Consider the following 17,435-nt stretch of genomic DNA (forward strand, 5'->3'; position numbering starts at 1 on the left):
ATGGAGATAGGCGTCCTGGATATCGAGGGAGACCATATAATCCCCGGGTTCCATCGCCAGAATGATGGAACGTAACGTTTCCATCCTGAACCTGGGAACTCTGAGGTATCTGTTCAGAGACTTCAAATTCAGGATAGGGCGATGAGAACCATTGGGTTTCTGTACCAGAAACAGAGTAGAATAGTACCCCGTCCCGCGCTGAGACTGCGGAACGGGAACAATGACCCCTGCTTGTAGCAAGGATTCTATAGCTACCTGAATCTGACCAGCTTTGGTCTTGTCCAGAGAAGGACTCGTACAAAAAAACTGGTGGGGCGGCCTGAACCGAAAAGACAGGGCGTACCCCTGAGAGACTACTTCTCGAACCCAGGCATCCGTGGTGGTATTGTGCCAACACTGGGCGAATTGGAGAAGTCGGCCTCCCACTCTGGGGTCCCCCAGAGAGAGGCCCGTCCCATCAGGCAGCAGGCTTATCCTCCTGCTTGGAAGAAGGGCGCCGAGCACTCCATGCCTGCTTCTTGGGCTTGGGTGCGGCCTTGGTCGCCGAATGTCTCGGGAAGGACTGGCCCTTGGCCTTACCCTGAACCCGAAAGGACCGAAAGGCAGAGCTCCTCACTTTAGCCGGCGCAGAGGCCGAAGGGAGAAAAGCCGACTTGGACTTAGCCAAAGTATCCACTATTCTGTCCAAATCCGGACCAAATAGTAAATCACCATTAAAAGGCAAGGCCTCCAGACCCTTTTTTGAATCTGCATCAGCCCTCCAGGACCTCAGCCACAGGGAGCGCCGAGCAGATACCGCTGCAGCCGACACCCTAGAAGTGAGCAGGCTGGCATCCAAAGACGCTTCCCCAATATAGGAAGCTGCATCCCGCATCTGTCCCACTAACGCTCTCTGGATATCCGGAGCCTCATCAGGAAAGGTATCCTCCAAGGCATTGGCCCATGCCTCAATGGCTTTAGCCACCCAGGAGATAGCCATGGACGGGCGAGCCACCGCCCCGGAAAGAGAATAAATGGACTTTAAACAAGTCTCCACCTTCCTGTCCGTGGGATCCTTCAAAGAGGAGATAGACGGCAATGGCAACGTCGCGCTTTTGATCAAGCGGGTAACGTGGGAATCCACCGCCGGCGGAGTTTCCCATTTCCTGCAATGAGCTTCAGGAAAAGGATAGTTCGCCGCCAACCTTTTCTGTGGATGGAACCTCTTACTAGGTAATTGCCAGGCCGCCGCCATATGATCCGATAATTGATCAGACAGGGGGAACACAGTTGAGGTCACCTTGGCCTTTTTAAAATTAGGAAACTTCGACCTAGGAGCCGGCGCATCATCCTCAACATGTAGGATAGCCCGCACCGCCCTAACTAAGGCTGGAACATTAATGGAGGACTTAGCTTCCACCTCCTGCCCCATGACATCAGAGTCAGAGTCCTCATGGATTTCTCCATCATCTGAGGACACTTCCGAGTCCGACAACTGCGCAGCTAGTGAACTCACAACCGGACGTTTAGACACCCTTGGTGGCACATCACCTTGCAACATAGACTGAAACGCCGAGGATGAAGCCGCCAGACTCTGTACGGAGCTGGATAGAACATCCACCCAAGGCGGAGGAGCCGTCGGAGCAACACTCTGCAAAGGCACTACAGACTGACACGTCCCTGGGGAAGACTGCACATACACAGGCAGTCCCGAGTAAGGACCCACAGTCTGGGCCCCGGGGGAAGACCGCAACATTTGTGGAACCCTCGGGGAATGGGGGATGGTGGGCTGCGGTAACGCCCTAGAAGGGACCGCTGATGGGACCGATAACCGGTCCGCAATAGACGCCAGCACCTGTGAAAACATCGCCCAAGGAGGGTCCTGTGATACAGGGGGGTTGGAGGGGCCCGGTACCAGCTGGCACCGCCCGCACAGACCATCCTGAGATAAGTCCTCCCCATCAACTCCAGCAGCACAGCGTCTGCAGGAAAATAGCACAGGAGCCACAGAGCGCTCAGTCTCCTCATCCGACATGATACCGTAAATACACAAGAAATAGGTATCACCAGAGGAATTACGGTTTTAACACCCGCGCACTCACCAGTATGCGAAACAACAGCCCAGATATGGTACTGTGTAGCACACAACAGTATGTGACTGACCCCACAAATACGTGTTTTATATATGTGAGGGTCTCAGAAAAACGCCCTTCCCCCACACACCTGCCGGGCCGTAGGAGAAGGAAAGGGATAGTTATAAGCTGACAGTAAGGAGAATAAGTCACAGACAGGCAGCACTAGCAATAGTCACATACAATGCAGAAAAGTTATACTCACTGCACCTTCCGCTACAATCAACCGCCCAGATTCAGTGTCTGGGAGGGCTATAGCGCTGTGTACACTGTCCTTTAGCAGGGGAGAGGTACACAGGGGGACCGGTCCACTTGATACCGCCTGGGAGTCTGCGATGTGCCAGTAAAGATGGCCGCCGGAGACCTCAGAGGAGGAGTGGCCGAGAGATAAGAGCAGCTCAGCGACGCCAGACTCCTAGTTGAAAGGCGCGCTGAGCTGAGGGGAGGAGCCGCTAGACAGGGAAGGCTGCCTCCCCTGGCTAGCAATTAACCCCCGGGTTGCCGGTCCCGCTACCAGCCTGATACCCTGGTGGTCTAGCGGACACGCGGGGTATTCCTCAATTGAGGGGGAGCCCGCCGCCGCCGCTAGCGCCTCCGGTCTGTCCCCAGAGACCGGAGGCTCCTGACTGCATTGAAGTATCCGCGGGCCGCCGCACGCGGCGACCCGCGGCTTACCTGATCCCCGTCGCGTCCGGCAGCAGTCAAGGGAGTCCCCAGAGCCCGGCTAGTACAGGCTCTGGGGTCCCGCCGCGATCCCCAGAGCTGTACTGGCGTCGCGGCGCCAGCGGGGAGAAGGAGCGGCAGCGTGGACGTCCTAAAGGACAGTCTGATGCTGCCGCTCTAAAAGTGTAAAAAAAAGAAGAAAAAAATAAAAAATTTATCTTTTAAAATAAAGCTTAGGGGCTGCTCCTGCAGCCCCACTGCGACAGGGTGACCCGACTCCGGCCGGGCACCAACTAAAACTGAGGTGCCTGTGGCCGGGGCGGGGTATAGAGGAGGACGGACCCAAGTGCATCCTGGGAGCAGCAAAGCTTTAACTGCGTGGTGCCCGTGGATCCAGATCGAGCTATACCCCAAGGTCAACCCTGTGGACCCCCTATGGACCCTGAAGTAGAAATATATATTTTTTACTTGCCTTTCAATCAGCAGGCTTAGTAACTCCTGGGGCTTACAGAAGGAGCGATAGGTGGTCAGGAAGGTGCGGACAAAGTTAGGATCTGAGGGTGCGATAGAAAAAAAAAACCACACAGAAGATGAGGAGATTTATACAGCAACACATCACCAACCTTTCTAACTCCATCTACAAGTTATTATGGCAGGGGTTCCCAAACTTTCTTAAAACACTGCGCCCTCCAGTATCAGCATTTTTTTCCCAGCACCACTAGGCCAAAAGCTTCTTATTGAAAAATTCATTACAGATTATTAAATGACATTGAGTGCACCCGGCGTCCGGTTCTGTGATGGTGGACAAGCTTGCTAGTCACCCAGTGCCGGTGTCTGCCAATCACATTAGCCATACACATGATTGAAGGCAGCCATATTTGTGGGCTAGCATTTGTTGGCATAAATTTGATTTGGTCTTGGACCACCAAGCCATGGCACTCCTGCTAGTGCCCTGCGGCACCCAGTTTGGGAAACACTGTATTATGGGAAACGCTTTAAAACCAAGTTAGGGGAAATGATGGAGACTATACGGGTATAAACAGTTTACCAGCATATTACAGTAGCCCAATTACTGTACGTTCTGCACCTTATCCCTCAAGTACTGACTGTATGATAACTTTAGTTACCGTATCATTCATTGCTCAAATTACTGAGGCTAAGGTTTCCTTTATAAGCAACTTGACAGCATTTCGTGTCCGTTACCTCCGTTCAATTTTGCTACCATGATAGTGGAACAGACAGCACGTGAGGGACAGTACAGCAGACAGCCAAATAACTAGGGAGGGATCTACAGACAAATGATATGCCTATGGAGATCGAGCTGGACTGTCCCTTTAATTTAAACATTTACAGTGCAGATCCACTGTAAAGTATATATTACAGGAGAGCGAATATATAATACATTTGCAAACCACATTCAAACAACACATTTCAAATGACAGTTTGGCACGACCGCGCAAAGTGCTCATTGTACGTTTGGTAAGATGACTAGGGATTGTGTCATTATTCAACCACACGACGATTATACCCATTCCCTTTAAATAGAACGTACCTGCATACATGTGATATGTCAGTCTCTCGATGAGCTTTACCACAGTCCCTCCCTTAATAATGGGGATTCCTCCCCTACTTTGCACATTGTCCTCAAAGACGATGTTCTCCTCCGAGTCCTCCTCTACAAAGCGATAAACGTCCGGGCTGGGCAGACGCAAGGGCTGCTCGTTCTCTTCCTGGATCAGCACAGAGTCCAGCATACGGTCCAAGGTGCTGCGATACTGCAATGAAATCAGAGCCGCCATCCAGTTGTTCTTCTCTTCCGCCGTCTTGGCGGCAAATGCAACACAGTTCTCATCTTTGGAGATCAACTCGAAGGCGTGCTTGCACTCGCCGGAGTCCTCCCGATCGGCGACCTGCACCTTTCTCATGATGAATTTCTCCTTCAGCCGAAACTCGGCGGTGTTGTACCCGGGGATGCGAGATTGCCCGTGGTTAGTTTTGCAGCTGATCATCAGGCCGTCAAAAAGGAAAATGTGCCGCTCGTGTTTGGCCCCCACCCTGGTTAGGGAACCCTCCATGATGAACTCGTTACAGCACTGCCCAATGTCTTTGCCTTCCCAACCATCAATGTTTTTCTGGATTTCGTTCATCTTCTTTATGGCCAGGTGCTTGCTGCGCATTTGGCGGTTGTACAGGCGCCAAATGGGCTCCCTGAAAAACACAAGCAACAATTATACCCAGCACGTTTTAAAAAAAAAGATATTACACCAGAGACTCAAATGAGGCGCAGTGAGTATTGGCCTAAGGGGACAGATGAAGTCTAGGATAAGCCAGAAATGATGTGTGATCAATACAGGTTTCACCCATAATGCCATATATTCAACAATATGACAGAATTCTATTTCCCTGTAAAACGTGGAGTGGAAACGATGGTATGTGTGGAAGGCGTGGTCCACGCAGTGATCCTCGTGGTTGTGCAGGCGAAATGATTGCTCATAGGAGACGTGCGCACACAGGGCCTGATTCAGAGAGGACACAATTCCCATATGTTTGCATATGGGATTGTTTGCTATTGCGCAATGCACGAATTCCGCAATTGCAACGTGATCACGTCCGTACGCAGAGAGAGTGACAGGTAGTCAGCGTTTGGGGGGCAGTGGTTAGAAAAACGCAGGCGTGTCAGACCCTTTAAACGCCATTTCATGGGTGTGCATAAATGAGGTACTGCGTTAAGTCTTCGCAGCATGAGAGCTCTCCGCATGTCAGGAGAGCCGCAGGAGAGACCTGCCTAACAAGCTGCATGATCGATGTGCGTCGATGTTACCGATGTTTACACCGCTGTGTGCCGTTGGAGGAATACGAGAAGGAAGCAATGGGCGTCCCTATGCTCAGCTATGCTTTGGAAGGCATCAGCATATTTTAGCAACTGCGATCCGTGGGAGAATGCAGCTGCGATCGCATTACCAGCCCTCTCATGAATCAGGCCCAGAGTTAAATAAATATACCATGATTATGATCAGCTAGCTTCTAGCCTGCTAGAAAGTCCTCTCTCCACATCCATAAAGAGATCATTAGGTCACATTCGCTCTCTCTTACCCGGGCCGGCGTCGCGGCGAGTGCTTATTGTAAATGCGTTCCATGCTACATCGCAGGTTCAGCAGAGTGGTGATGGCTTGTTTCAGACACTCTCTGTCCTCTTGATCTTTGCTGCGTTCTTGTAACAGCTTAAAATGAAGAACAGAGCAAATATCTCTTAATCAACTGTACTGATCTGCCAGCCCCAGCCAGGTTACCCTAGTGCCAGTTCTCCCAGGACCATAATGGAGCCTGGCAGATACAAGATACAAATATGGCATATTACTCATTTAGGATAGATTAAAAGTAGCAATTTCGAATCGTTATTCTTCATTGTATTTATTGATAGAGAAAAATACATCTTTAATATCAGATCTGTTTTCCTTACCTCTAATAACTCAAAATAGTGCAAACAGTGATAAACAGGAACCAGCATTAGACGCGGGAGGACGTATCTCAAGGCTTCTTTAAACCCATCTGAGATGGACTAAAGGAAAATGCACACAGTTACACAGAAGCAGTGTGTAGCACAGATTGCAAATCGCTATTTACTAAACATATATTACATCCAGAGGAACGTTACAAGAGCTCTCTCGTGAACGTTTTGTGAAGGGTACCCCCACCCTTTTCTTGGCATTATCATCCAGACAACCCCCATCTACATGAGGTTACAGTGTTCCTGTCTGTGGGTCTGAGCACTATGATGCTTCTGCCTGCTCTAAGATAGGGGTGGGGGTGCCAATAACCAAATAACACTTTTTCACGAAACACTGCAAGCGTCTGCCCACCGCCAGGAGGAAACCTCTGTCTGAGAAACAGTCTGAAGAAGAGGTTGTGCTGGGGGCACGGGGAGGTCTTCTGAAGTTTCCTTAAGCACCGTGTTAGAAAATTAAATTAGAGTTATGATTTACAGGAACTAGAAACCTCAACCCGTGACTCTTCCAAGCTGATGTGAATAGGTCCCAGATGTTCCTATAACAAACTGATAAGACCATTTGCAGAGTAATGTTATTTCTGGGAAGCAGCACATACGACCGTCAGCAGCTGGTAATATTTCATATACACTTTGGACAAACTCTTGACTCGACCCTGCTGTGCACACAATAGAAAGCCAATCTCCCAGCGTTGCTCTAGACGTAAACAGCACTTCAGGAGCCCGATGGAAGCGCGTATATATATATATTGGGAGCTTGCAGTGTTCCTATTCCCCCACCACCTCCATCAGGCACATACACAACTAGTGATCCAGCTTCTCCATTACAGACAATGGCAAAGGCCCGGCTCTGTCTGCTATGTATATAAAGCCGAAGACACACTAACATATTACACTAATGTGACTAGCTGTAATGTCCAAAATAGCTCTAACATGAACCAGATTTCCACCACAATGCAGCAGACACGGTAATAAGGTGATCTGCTATAAAGCTCATTATGAAAAGGGTCTGGGGGTCCAGTAATGAGGGACCTGGTGTTCACCCCCCACATATTTACCAAGCCCCCTAGAACCGCGGCCCAAAGATGACCTGGTGGTCCTGGGTGCCACAACAGCAGATTTCACACTGAAGTTTCCAATATGCGGCACATGCCGGCAGGACAACAGCTCAAACAGAAACCCGATCCCTAACATATTCCAATATGCGGCACATGCCAGCAGGACAACAGCTCAAACAGAAACCCGATCCCTAACATATTCCAATATGCGGCACATGCCAGCAGGACAACAGCTCAAACAGAAACCCGATCCCTAACATATTCCAATATGCGGCACATGCCGGCAGGACAACAGCTCAAACAGAAACCCGATCCCTAACATATTCCAATATGCGGCACATGCCGGCAGGACAACAGCTCAAACAGAAACCCGATCCCTAACATATTCCAATATGCGGCACATGCCGGCAGGACAACAGCTCAAACAGAAACCCGATCCCTAACATATTCCAATATGCTGCACATGCCGGCAGGACAACAGCTCAAACAGAAACCCGATACCTAACATATTCTAAGATATTGCTCTATACTCTGTCACACAAGAAATTAAATGATGATATCTTAGAAACAAAACTTTACCAGTAACATCTTTCATGCGCACAGGTAAACGCTGCGCACTTCAGCCATGTAGACTTATGGTGGGTACACACTGGGCGATATTACTGAGTGACATCGTAATTGTGCAATCGCTCAGTAATCGTGCAGTCACTCAGTAATCGTGCACAAATCGTGCACTTGTATGTTGGAAACGACCAGCGATGTGCACTCCCGCTGGTCGTTTCCGACATTGTCCATCGCCTGAACATGCAGCATGATCTGACGACCTCGTCAGGTTGCTGCATGTTGGGGAATGGGGGAGAGAGCCCGGCGCTGAACGTTATCGTTAATGATATCGTTCGGCGGCTGTGCTCAATGTCATGAACGACACCGAGCACACCCTGCCGGAGACACACTACACGATATCGCTCAGGGAGCATATCGTGTAGCAGGGAGCATATCGTGTAGTGTGTACGCACCATAACAGCCGATTAACCATAGTTTTCCAAATGAAAAAGAAACCTCTCAACCAGTGGAATCAGTATGATTCAAATCCCGACAGCAGAAGCCCGGCAGGGATGAAGATCCTGACTGCTAATTCAGGAAAGTACCGCTAACCTAATGCCCTACCCTAACCCTCCTTTAGGGGTGCCTAACCCCAACTCCCCCCCCCCCCCAAGTGCCTTAACCTAACCCCCCTTCCCCGCAGCCTAAACCTAAGTCTCCCAGTGGGGTGCCTAACCCTAACCCTCCCTTCCCCTAGCCTAACCCTCCCAGGGGGCTGCTTAACCCTAAGTCTTCCCCCCCGGGAGCCCCTAACCTATAAATTCACCCGGCATCACTAAGGCAACTCTGCATAAAACTGTGAAATGTCACCATGAAACCCTTCCTGCAAACTCTCAGCGGTCACCACAGAATGACGAAATACAACACACACAGTTTACATTCAGTGTCAGGATGTAAGTAACGCTCACAAAGTCGCCTGGAGCGGGGTTAGAGCAGGATGTGGAGCGACACAACCCGGAGCCAACAACTGTGCGTGTAATGACAACTTATACATAACACTGTGATATGTCATTATACAACACACTCACCTGGAAATAGAGAGCAACAGTAGGCTTAGCCATGAGGTTGTTGAAGTGTTCTTGGAACTGGGTGGCAAGGATGTCCTGGGATAAGGTTTCATATGGGTCAAATGCTTGTTCCTGAGGGAGAAATGGGGAGAAGTTTCCTAAATTGGGATCAAGTGTTGTAATGTGTAATTCACTATCCTGTATAAGAGGAGCAATCTAGAAAGGAGTGTGATTAATAACTGACCTGGTTCTAGAAAAACAAACGTAGATTTATGTAAGATTCATATAGCGGTCTACATTGGCAGTACTGGACTGGGACACGTATTACTTACCGCACTGGAGACCCTCCCTCTGCTCTTATAATGATTACACTGCTGGAAGCCCAACTAGGTACTAGCCCCTACACTAAGACGACTGAGCGGAGCCTCCCGATTGGATGGACAAGTTACTTCTGTGACCCCCTTACCACCAGGCTGTAGTTACGCCCCTACACCCAACTGAGAATTGAATTAACCAATAAGCTCCTTAGGATGGGAGAGAAAAACACTGGGGATATGTAGCTGAAAACGTAAATCCGGTTCTTTGTATCCAGTACTTATTAGCCCTGTGTTAGTAAGGAACCGAGAAGCTGGAGGTGATTGTCTGGTGTCCACATTGATGTAGTCATGGTGTGTAATGTTGAATAGTAATCCAATAATCATTTTCATCTTGGATCTATTATAATATTTAGTCATACACAACCATTGCAACAGAACCAAGGGCTAAATACAAAAACAATATTTACCAGCAAGCCTGGATAATGCTGCATAGACTGATAGAGAGAACACTATTGGGGGAATTCAATTAGGTGAGAGTTTGCAAAAGGCGAAAATCTTGCACGCTTCGCCTTATAATTCGTACACTTCGCCTTCATGCGCGCTCCCGAGATCCGCACAATTCAATTAGAAATGCGAATTCGCACTACTCGCATTGAGTGTGTGCGAATTTTGTCCAAAAATGTGAACAGGGAAAATAGCATAAAAAGAGAGTGGGGAGACCGTCCTGGATCCCAAAAAAGTGAAAACTTGTTAGCAGAATCATGTAGAAGACGGTTAGCGGCCATAAGGAAAGTACTGTATGCGTTGTCAAATGGCCCATTTGTGCATTTATAATGAAAAGTTAAATAAATGTAAAAAGCTGTAGAATTTTGTTTGATTACAAAGAAATTAAACGAAAAATGCAAAAAAAGTAGATAAAATAAATAAAAATAATGATGCTATTGGGGTAATTTGAGGCAACTTAGAATTTTTAAAAAAATTATAGAAAGCAATTATTTTTTGTTGAAATAATTTCATTAAATTTGGGGTGCATTATTTAGCTAAAAAAAATGACATGTAATTATTGGCTAATTGAAAAATTCCAAATGCCTAATTAGTCTTATGCAGGGGAGGGGGGGTTCTGAAGCAAGTCCTGACATTTTTACCATAAAATACAGATTTTCCTTACCTTTTCACCTGCTCATGGGGGGGTGCGAACAAAAACAGGCGAATTTACTCTGAAAAAGAAACGCGAGTTTGGAATTGAATTGCAAATGTCATTCGCAAGGCGAATTTGCAGTGATGTCACCTTGCAGGGCCGAACTCGCACCCAACTGAATTCCCCCCTATGAAGAGAGAGACCTGAGGGAATTGGGAGACAGTAACGAGCCACAACCCTTACCTCCGCTAAATCTTCAAAGCAGCTTCCAACCAGAGGATGGGGGCTGCTTTCATCGGTCATCTCCACCGTGTCCTCAATCAGACCCAGGAGCTTCACTGTCAGCTCATGGATGTCTAGAATATTACTGAAGATCATCTCGATGTCCTGAGAGAAGATATACGAAGTAGGTTACAACTCATGACAAACGATGAAGTTAATGGAGATGTCCGTCCATCGAATAGGTCTCCAACACCAACCAACCAGCCGGGCGGGGTGTGCCATGCTCAGGAGAGGAAATACCAACTCAACCCTTTAAATGTAAAAAACGCGTGTACATTATACCGGCTCTGTGGCCAATTAAAACCAAAATACAGACAGACCGGCTCCAATCAGCCACAGATCGGGTAAAATATACATGTGAATAAAATAGGACATTGGAGCAAATTAGGCTGCAATCCTAACTCAGACAGATCATGCCAATATCAGCTCCAGTGACGCCCCTTCCCCACAAGACCCTTTTCTGGTAGACCATGGACGATGGAACGGGCAACAAAAGATCAGGACTACGAGGAGCTATGACTATAGAGATAATATGGCAACCACGCTGAAGCCACTCGGGAATGCACAACATCTATCCCCCTGGGATATGGAATTGTTAAACCCCATTTAATACCCCTTAGGGGGAAGAGGCCTCCATGGATCTGATAGATGGTCTTGATAGTTACACCTCTGCCCCCAACTAAGAAGCAAAGGAAATCCTTCAGTCTCTCAGAGTACCACCAAGAGGACGTGTAGTGACCGTATAGCCATTTAGATTGAAAGAAAACCAGTTCAGTAACATTGGGCTAATTTAGGCTAGGTAGACAACTGGCCGTCGACCTACCTAACAATTGGTAAGTACATACACACTTACCAATCATTCAGCCGGTGTGCCTGCACTGACATTACACCTGGGCAGCCATTTAAATTTGCCCGCCCAGTTGAGATGTCAATCACCCTGCAGTAAGTGTATGGCGGGTCGGTGGGTCGCCCGTACACAAATCCAGACTTGCCGATATATCGGCATCAGCTGTGCTGCAGGGCAGATGCGATATGTTTGAAGAATGTCGGTCACAGGCACATCGTATGTACACACCCGCCGATGCACTAGATATATCGCCCGTTTAATGGACGGGGCGATATATCTGTCAGTGTGTATGTGTACCCAGCATTAGAGTTACGCGAAAAAATGATACAATTGTTCACACCTGCAAAAATGTGTCCGTGAACTTCCCTTTCCATCTCTGCATTTTGCTATAAAGATACGCGTAGCTTTAAACCCAGTATATAGATCCATATGGTGCAAGAATTCAGTTGTCGTTACCATCAAAACAAACAAAAACCAACGTCATTAGGTTCTAACGGTCTAGAAACGCACAAGGTGCGTCACTAACACGACAAGGCTTTATCCGAGCCTTGAAATCTCTGATGTATCCAATGACATTGATGTCAAGTTTAAACTGTTCAAACTATACAGCTCATTTAAATAGAAATAACTTGAAGGCCTGCAACAAGGAATCATTATCTATGGAAACACAGAGTTTGATGTAAGGGAAGAATAGTTCGGCTGATCTTTGCTCCTCTACTTGGAGGCTTTACCTACGGCCTACTTTCAGGGGAGTCAGCCATATTGGGAGCTGAACCATTGTCAATGTGAATCAGACTTGCCTACTCTCCCGAAATGGTCGGGAGGCTCCAGAAAATCGGGTGGCGCTCCCGACCGCCCAGTAAAAAAAGCCAAGTCTCCCGGTGCCGGCTATCTTCCCCAGCTGCCCGCTTCCGAGTAAAGTGTGGGGGGGTACAGACAGCCGATGACGTGATTTGCAGTGAATCGCGTCATCTTGCCCCTGCCCTCCGCTGTACAATGCTGCGATTCCTGGGGTCAAGATGACGGGACCGTGTCTCCACGCCCACGGCAGCTGCTCAACGCCTCACATCCCCCCGGATGACGTGTTTGCCCGGCCACGCCCCCGGCACTGCTCCACGTCCTCTGCAATGCCGACCGTGCTGCCCCCTCCCAGAGGCCCAGCCCAAAGGTCGGCAAGTATGATGCGAATGCAGCCAAGCAATTCAATAAGTAAACACCATCACGGAATGAGGAAGATCTTATATTAAAATGAATGTTGTGATAACTGACAAAATGGCTGCCTTCTCTTTACTTAACAGGGACCTGACAACTGAGGAGATGAGGGATGTGTCAGTGAGGACAGGGCTGCATGTGACAGGGACAGTTACTTGATGTGAGCAGGGGAATGGAGGCAGCAGGAAGCCACAGCATTATATAGTGGAAGGCGCGGGCTCCCCAGCAGCACAGAGTATATAAGGAGACAGCTGATGTGTTGAAGTAGATGTACTAAGCCTTGGAGAGAGATAAAGTGAAGAAAGATAAAGTACCAACCAATCAGCTCCTGTAATTTTTCAAACACAGCCTGTAACATGGCAGTTAGGAGCTAATTGGTTGGTAATTAATCTCTCTCCACGGCTTAGTACATTTCCCCCATAGAGAGGACAGGGCGCAGTGTGACAGGGGCAGTGTTGTGATGTGTGAAGAGCAATGGAGATAGCGGGAAGCAACAGACAGGGTTATATAGTGGAAAGAGCAGGTTCTCAAGCAGCATGAAGTATATAAAGAGATGAGTGATGTGTTCATGAGGACAGGGCAATGACTTGATGTGAGGAGGGCAATGGAGGCAGCAGGAAGAGACAATCAGAGTGATGTAGTAGAAGTAGCAGGGTCATCAAGCAGCACAGAGCATATAAGGAGCTGAGTGATGTGTTAGTGAGGTCAGGGCTGCATGTGACAGGGACAGTGTCATGATGTGAGGAGGGGAATGGAGGCAGCAGGAGTCATATATAGTGGAGAGAGCAGGATCCTCAGCAGCACAGAGCATATAAGGAGCTGAGTGATGTGTTTGTGAGGACAGGGCTGCATGTGACAGGGACAGTTACTTGATGTGAGCAGGGGAATGGAGGCAGCAGGAAGCCACAGCATTATATAGTGGAAGGCGCGGGCTCCCCAGCAGCACAGAGTATATAAGGAGACAGCTGATGTGTTGAAGTAGATGTACTAAGCCTTGGAGAGAGATAAAGTGAAGAAAGATAAAGTACCAACCAATCAGCTCCTGTAATTTTTCAAACACAGCCTGTAACATGGCAGTTAGGAGCTAATTGGTTGGTAATTAATCTCTCTCCACGGCTTAGTACATTTCCCCCATAGAGAGGACAGGGCGCAGTGTGACAGGGGCAGTGTTGTGATGTGTGAAGAGCAATGGAGATAGCGGGAAGCAACAGACAGGGTTATATAGTGGAAAGAGCAGGTTCTCAAGCAGCATGAAGTATATAAAGAGATGAGTGATGTGTTCATGAGGACAGGGGCAATGACTTGATGTGAGGAGGGCAATGGAGGCAGCAGGAAGAGACAATCAGAGTGATGTAGTAGAAGTAGCAGGGTCATCAAGCAGCACAGAGCATATAAGGAGCTGAGTGATGTGTTAGTGAGGTCAGGGCTGCATGTGACAGGGACAGTGTCATGATGTGAGGAGGGGAATGGAGGCAGCAGGAGTCATATATAGTGGAGAGAGCAGGATCCTCAGCAGCACAGAGCATATAAGGAGCTGAGTGATGTGTTAGTGAGGACAGGGCTGCATGTGACAGGGACAGTGTCATGATGTGAGGAGGGGAATGGAGGCAGCAGGAGTCATATATAGTGGAGAGAGCAGGTTCCTCAGCAGCACAGAGCATATAAGGAGCTGAGTGATGTGTCAGTGAGGACAGGGCTGCATGTGACAGGGACAGTGTCATGATGTGAGGAGGGCAATGGAGGCAGCAGGAGTCATATATAGTGGAGAGAGCAGGTTCCTCAGCAGCACAGAGCATATAAGGAGCTGAGTGATGTGTTAGTGAGGTCAGGGCTGCATGTGACAGGGACAGTGTCATGATGTGAGGAGGGGAATGGAGGCAGCAGGAGTCATATATAGTGGAGAGAGCAGGATCCTCAGCAGCACAGAGCATATAAGGAGCTGAGTGATGTGTTTGTGAGGACAGGGCTGCATGTGACAGGGACAGTGTCATGATGTGAGGAGGGGAATGGAGGCAGCAGGAGTCATATATAGTGGAGAGAGCAGGATCCTCAGCAGCACAGAGCATATAAGGAGCTGAGTGATGTGTTTGTGAGGACAGGGCTGCATGTGGCAGGGACAGTGTCATGATGTGAGGAGGGGAATGGAGGCAGCAGGAGTCATATATAGTGGAGAGAGCAGGATCCTCAGCAGCACAGAGCATATAAGGAGCTGAGTGATGTGTTAGTGAGGGCAGGGCTGCATGTGACAGGGACAGTGTCATGATGTGAGGAGGGGAATGGAGGCAGCAGGAGTCATATATAGTGGAGAGAGCAGGATCCTCAGCAGCACAGAGCATATAAGGAGCTGAGTGATGTGTTTGTGAGGTCAGGGCTGCATGTGACAGGGACAGTGTCATGATGTGAGGAGGGGAATGGAGGCAGCAGGAGTCATATATAGTGGAGAGAGCAGGATCCTCAGCAGCACAGAGCATATAAGGAGCTGAGTGATGTGTTAGTGAGGTCAGGGCTGCATGTGACAGGGACAGTGTCATGATGTGAGGAGAGGAATGGAGGCAGCAGGAGTCATATATAGTGGAGAGAGCAGGTTCCTCAGCAGCACAGAGCATATAAGGAGCTGAGTGATGTGTCAGTGAGGACAGGGCTGCATGTGACAGGGACAGTGTCATGATGTGAGGAGGGGAATGGAGGCAGCAGGAGTCATATATAGTGGAGAGAGCAGGTTCCTCAGCAGCACAGAGCATATAAGGAGCTGAGTGATGTGTTAGTGAGGTCAGGGCTGCATGTGACAGGGACAGTGTCATGATGTGAGGAGGGGAATGGAGGCAGCAGGAGTCATATATAGTGGAGAGAGCAGGATCCTCAGCAGCACAGAGCATATAAGGAGCTGAGTGATGTGTTAGTGAGGACAGGGCTGCATGTGGCAGGGACAGTGTCATGATGTGAGGAGAGGAATGGAGGCAGCAGGAGTCATATATAGTGGAGAGAGCAGGATCCTCAGCAGCACAGAGCATATAAGGAGCTGAGTGATGTGTTAGTGAGGTCAGGGCTGCATGTGACAGGGACAGTGTCATGATGTGAGGAGGGGAATGGAGGCAGCAGGAGTCATATATAGTGGAGAGAGCAGGATCCTCAGCAGCACAGAGCATATAAGGAGCTGAGTGATGTGTTAGTGAGGACAGGGCTGCATGTGACAGGGACAGTGTCATGATGTGAGAAGGGGAATGGAGGCAGCAGGAAGAGACAATCAGAGTTATGTAGTGGAAGTAGCAGGGTCATCAAGCAGCACAGAGTATATCAGGAGATGAGGGATTGTGGAGGCAGCAGAAAGCTTTATTTCACATATCTTACAGTAACCTTTCTACAGTTTCCCAAAACCTTCTTGCAGCCTATTACATAGGATTACACTTTTTGGTTGGCTTTGTCCACGGCTTGTAATCTCTATAGACTGTAAGAGACAGCTTTGTAGTAACATACAGCAGAATAGGGACTTACACTAGATGTAAACAGCTTCTTGTTTGATAGGAAGGCTTCCCGAAAGACCTTAATGATCAGGTTCAGCTCCCGCAGGTATTGTCTCTCTCCAGCAATTTCAGTCCTGACCAGCTCATAGTAGCGCAGCTCTCCTGTGCAGGACGGTTCCTCGTCACAGAGGGCAACTAACCCAATGTCGTCATCTTGATCAAACATGTCCATCAAAACCTGGGGGGGGGGTGGAAAGAAATGTACAAAGCAAAGTTTCAAATAAGTGTTCTAGAATAAAGGATTTCAATTCAGGGGTGGTCTCTGCCTAGAGCCCACTGTTTCCTTTTCAACCTTAGCTGGGTCCCTACTTACAAGCCAACCTCCTGATTGGATGACAGTGAAGATCATCCAATCAGGCTCTGCCTCTCATATCCTGGTAATTCTAACGCTAGAGACCCTGCAGGACTGATCAATGGCTGGACGGAGGGACCTGCACACAAATACTAGTATGAAAGGGGAGGGGTCCAGTTATTTAACATGGAAAACCAGAATTAACATAAAGACACCACTTATGCTAGAACAAGCTTTTCAAGGTGATGCAAAGCACTTAATAGCACCTAAATCACCTAAATACAACTGATAAATTAATATATGGGTCTTGAGAGCAGAGACACTGAGATACAACGTATAGATTCTAATCGCCAAATAGCCAGAAACACTTTGTATTTCCCTTCTATCTATTGAAGACCATTACCCATTCACTTTCACTGTACATTATACCAAGTGAAACAAGTCGCAGTTTGTGGCTCACTCTGTAAACACAGCTTGTCGCTAAGCACACGCCCGGCCACCTCACCCACACTATTGTCACAGTTACCTACTCAAAACATTTGCACAGTAAAGGGAATAAAAATACCTGTGCATGCAGTAAAGTCTGCCGTCTAGGCTAGGGATGGGGGAACCTCAGGCCCGGGGGCCATATTAGGCCCCCGGAATCATTTGGTCTGGCCCTCTGAGCTTTTTTCTGCTAGCCTCATTTGGCCGAAGGGCAGCCAAAATCTATGCGGCAAAGCCACCTGGAGCATCCTTAGGACGCTTCAGACAGTCACACCGCTCGCTGCCCTTACAGCTCCCCGAAGCATCCTCAGGATGCTCCGGGCATTGCTGTAATCACCGACGATAGTGGCCCCGCCCATGTGTGACATCACACAGAGGGGGAGTGGCCTGCAC

At 48.6% G+C, this 17,435-nt stretch overlaps 1 protein-coding gene across 1 annotated transcript in view; it reads right to left on the reverse strand.

The window, feature by feature from the left end:
• SOS2 (SOS Ras/Rho guanine nucleotide exchange factor 2) overlaps window positions 1–17,435 on the reverse strand; it is a 65,873-nt gene that overhangs the window by 16,620 nt on the left and 31,818 nt on the right. Inside the window, exons 5-11 of the mRNA XM_088464369.1 lie at window positions 16,236–16,442; window positions 10,646–10,789; window positions 8,969–9,079; window positions 6,235–6,333; window positions 5,868–5,995; window positions 4,327–4,982; window positions 3,247–3,328 (exon numbers count right to left, since the gene is read on the reverse strand). Of these exons, the coding sequence (XP_088320495.1) occupies window positions 3,247–3,328; window positions 4,327–4,982; window positions 5,868–5,995; window positions 6,235–6,333; window positions 8,969–9,079; window positions 10,646–10,789; window positions 16,236–16,442 (1,427 nt within the window). The remainder of the gene's footprint in view (window positions 1–3,246; window positions 3,329–4,326; window positions 4,983–5,867; window positions 5,996–6,234; window positions 6,334–8,968; window positions 9,080–10,645; window positions 10,790–16,235; window positions 16,443–17,435) is intronic.

The sequence above is a fragment of the Taudactylus pleione genome, unplaced genomic scaffold (assembly GCF_031769625.1).
Source record: "Taudactylus pleione unplaced genomic scaffold, aTauple2 ptg001661l, whole genome shotgun sequence".
NCBI classification, from domain to species: Eukaryota; Metazoa; Chordata; class Amphibia; order Anura; family Myobatrachidae; genus Taudactylus; species Taudactylus pleione.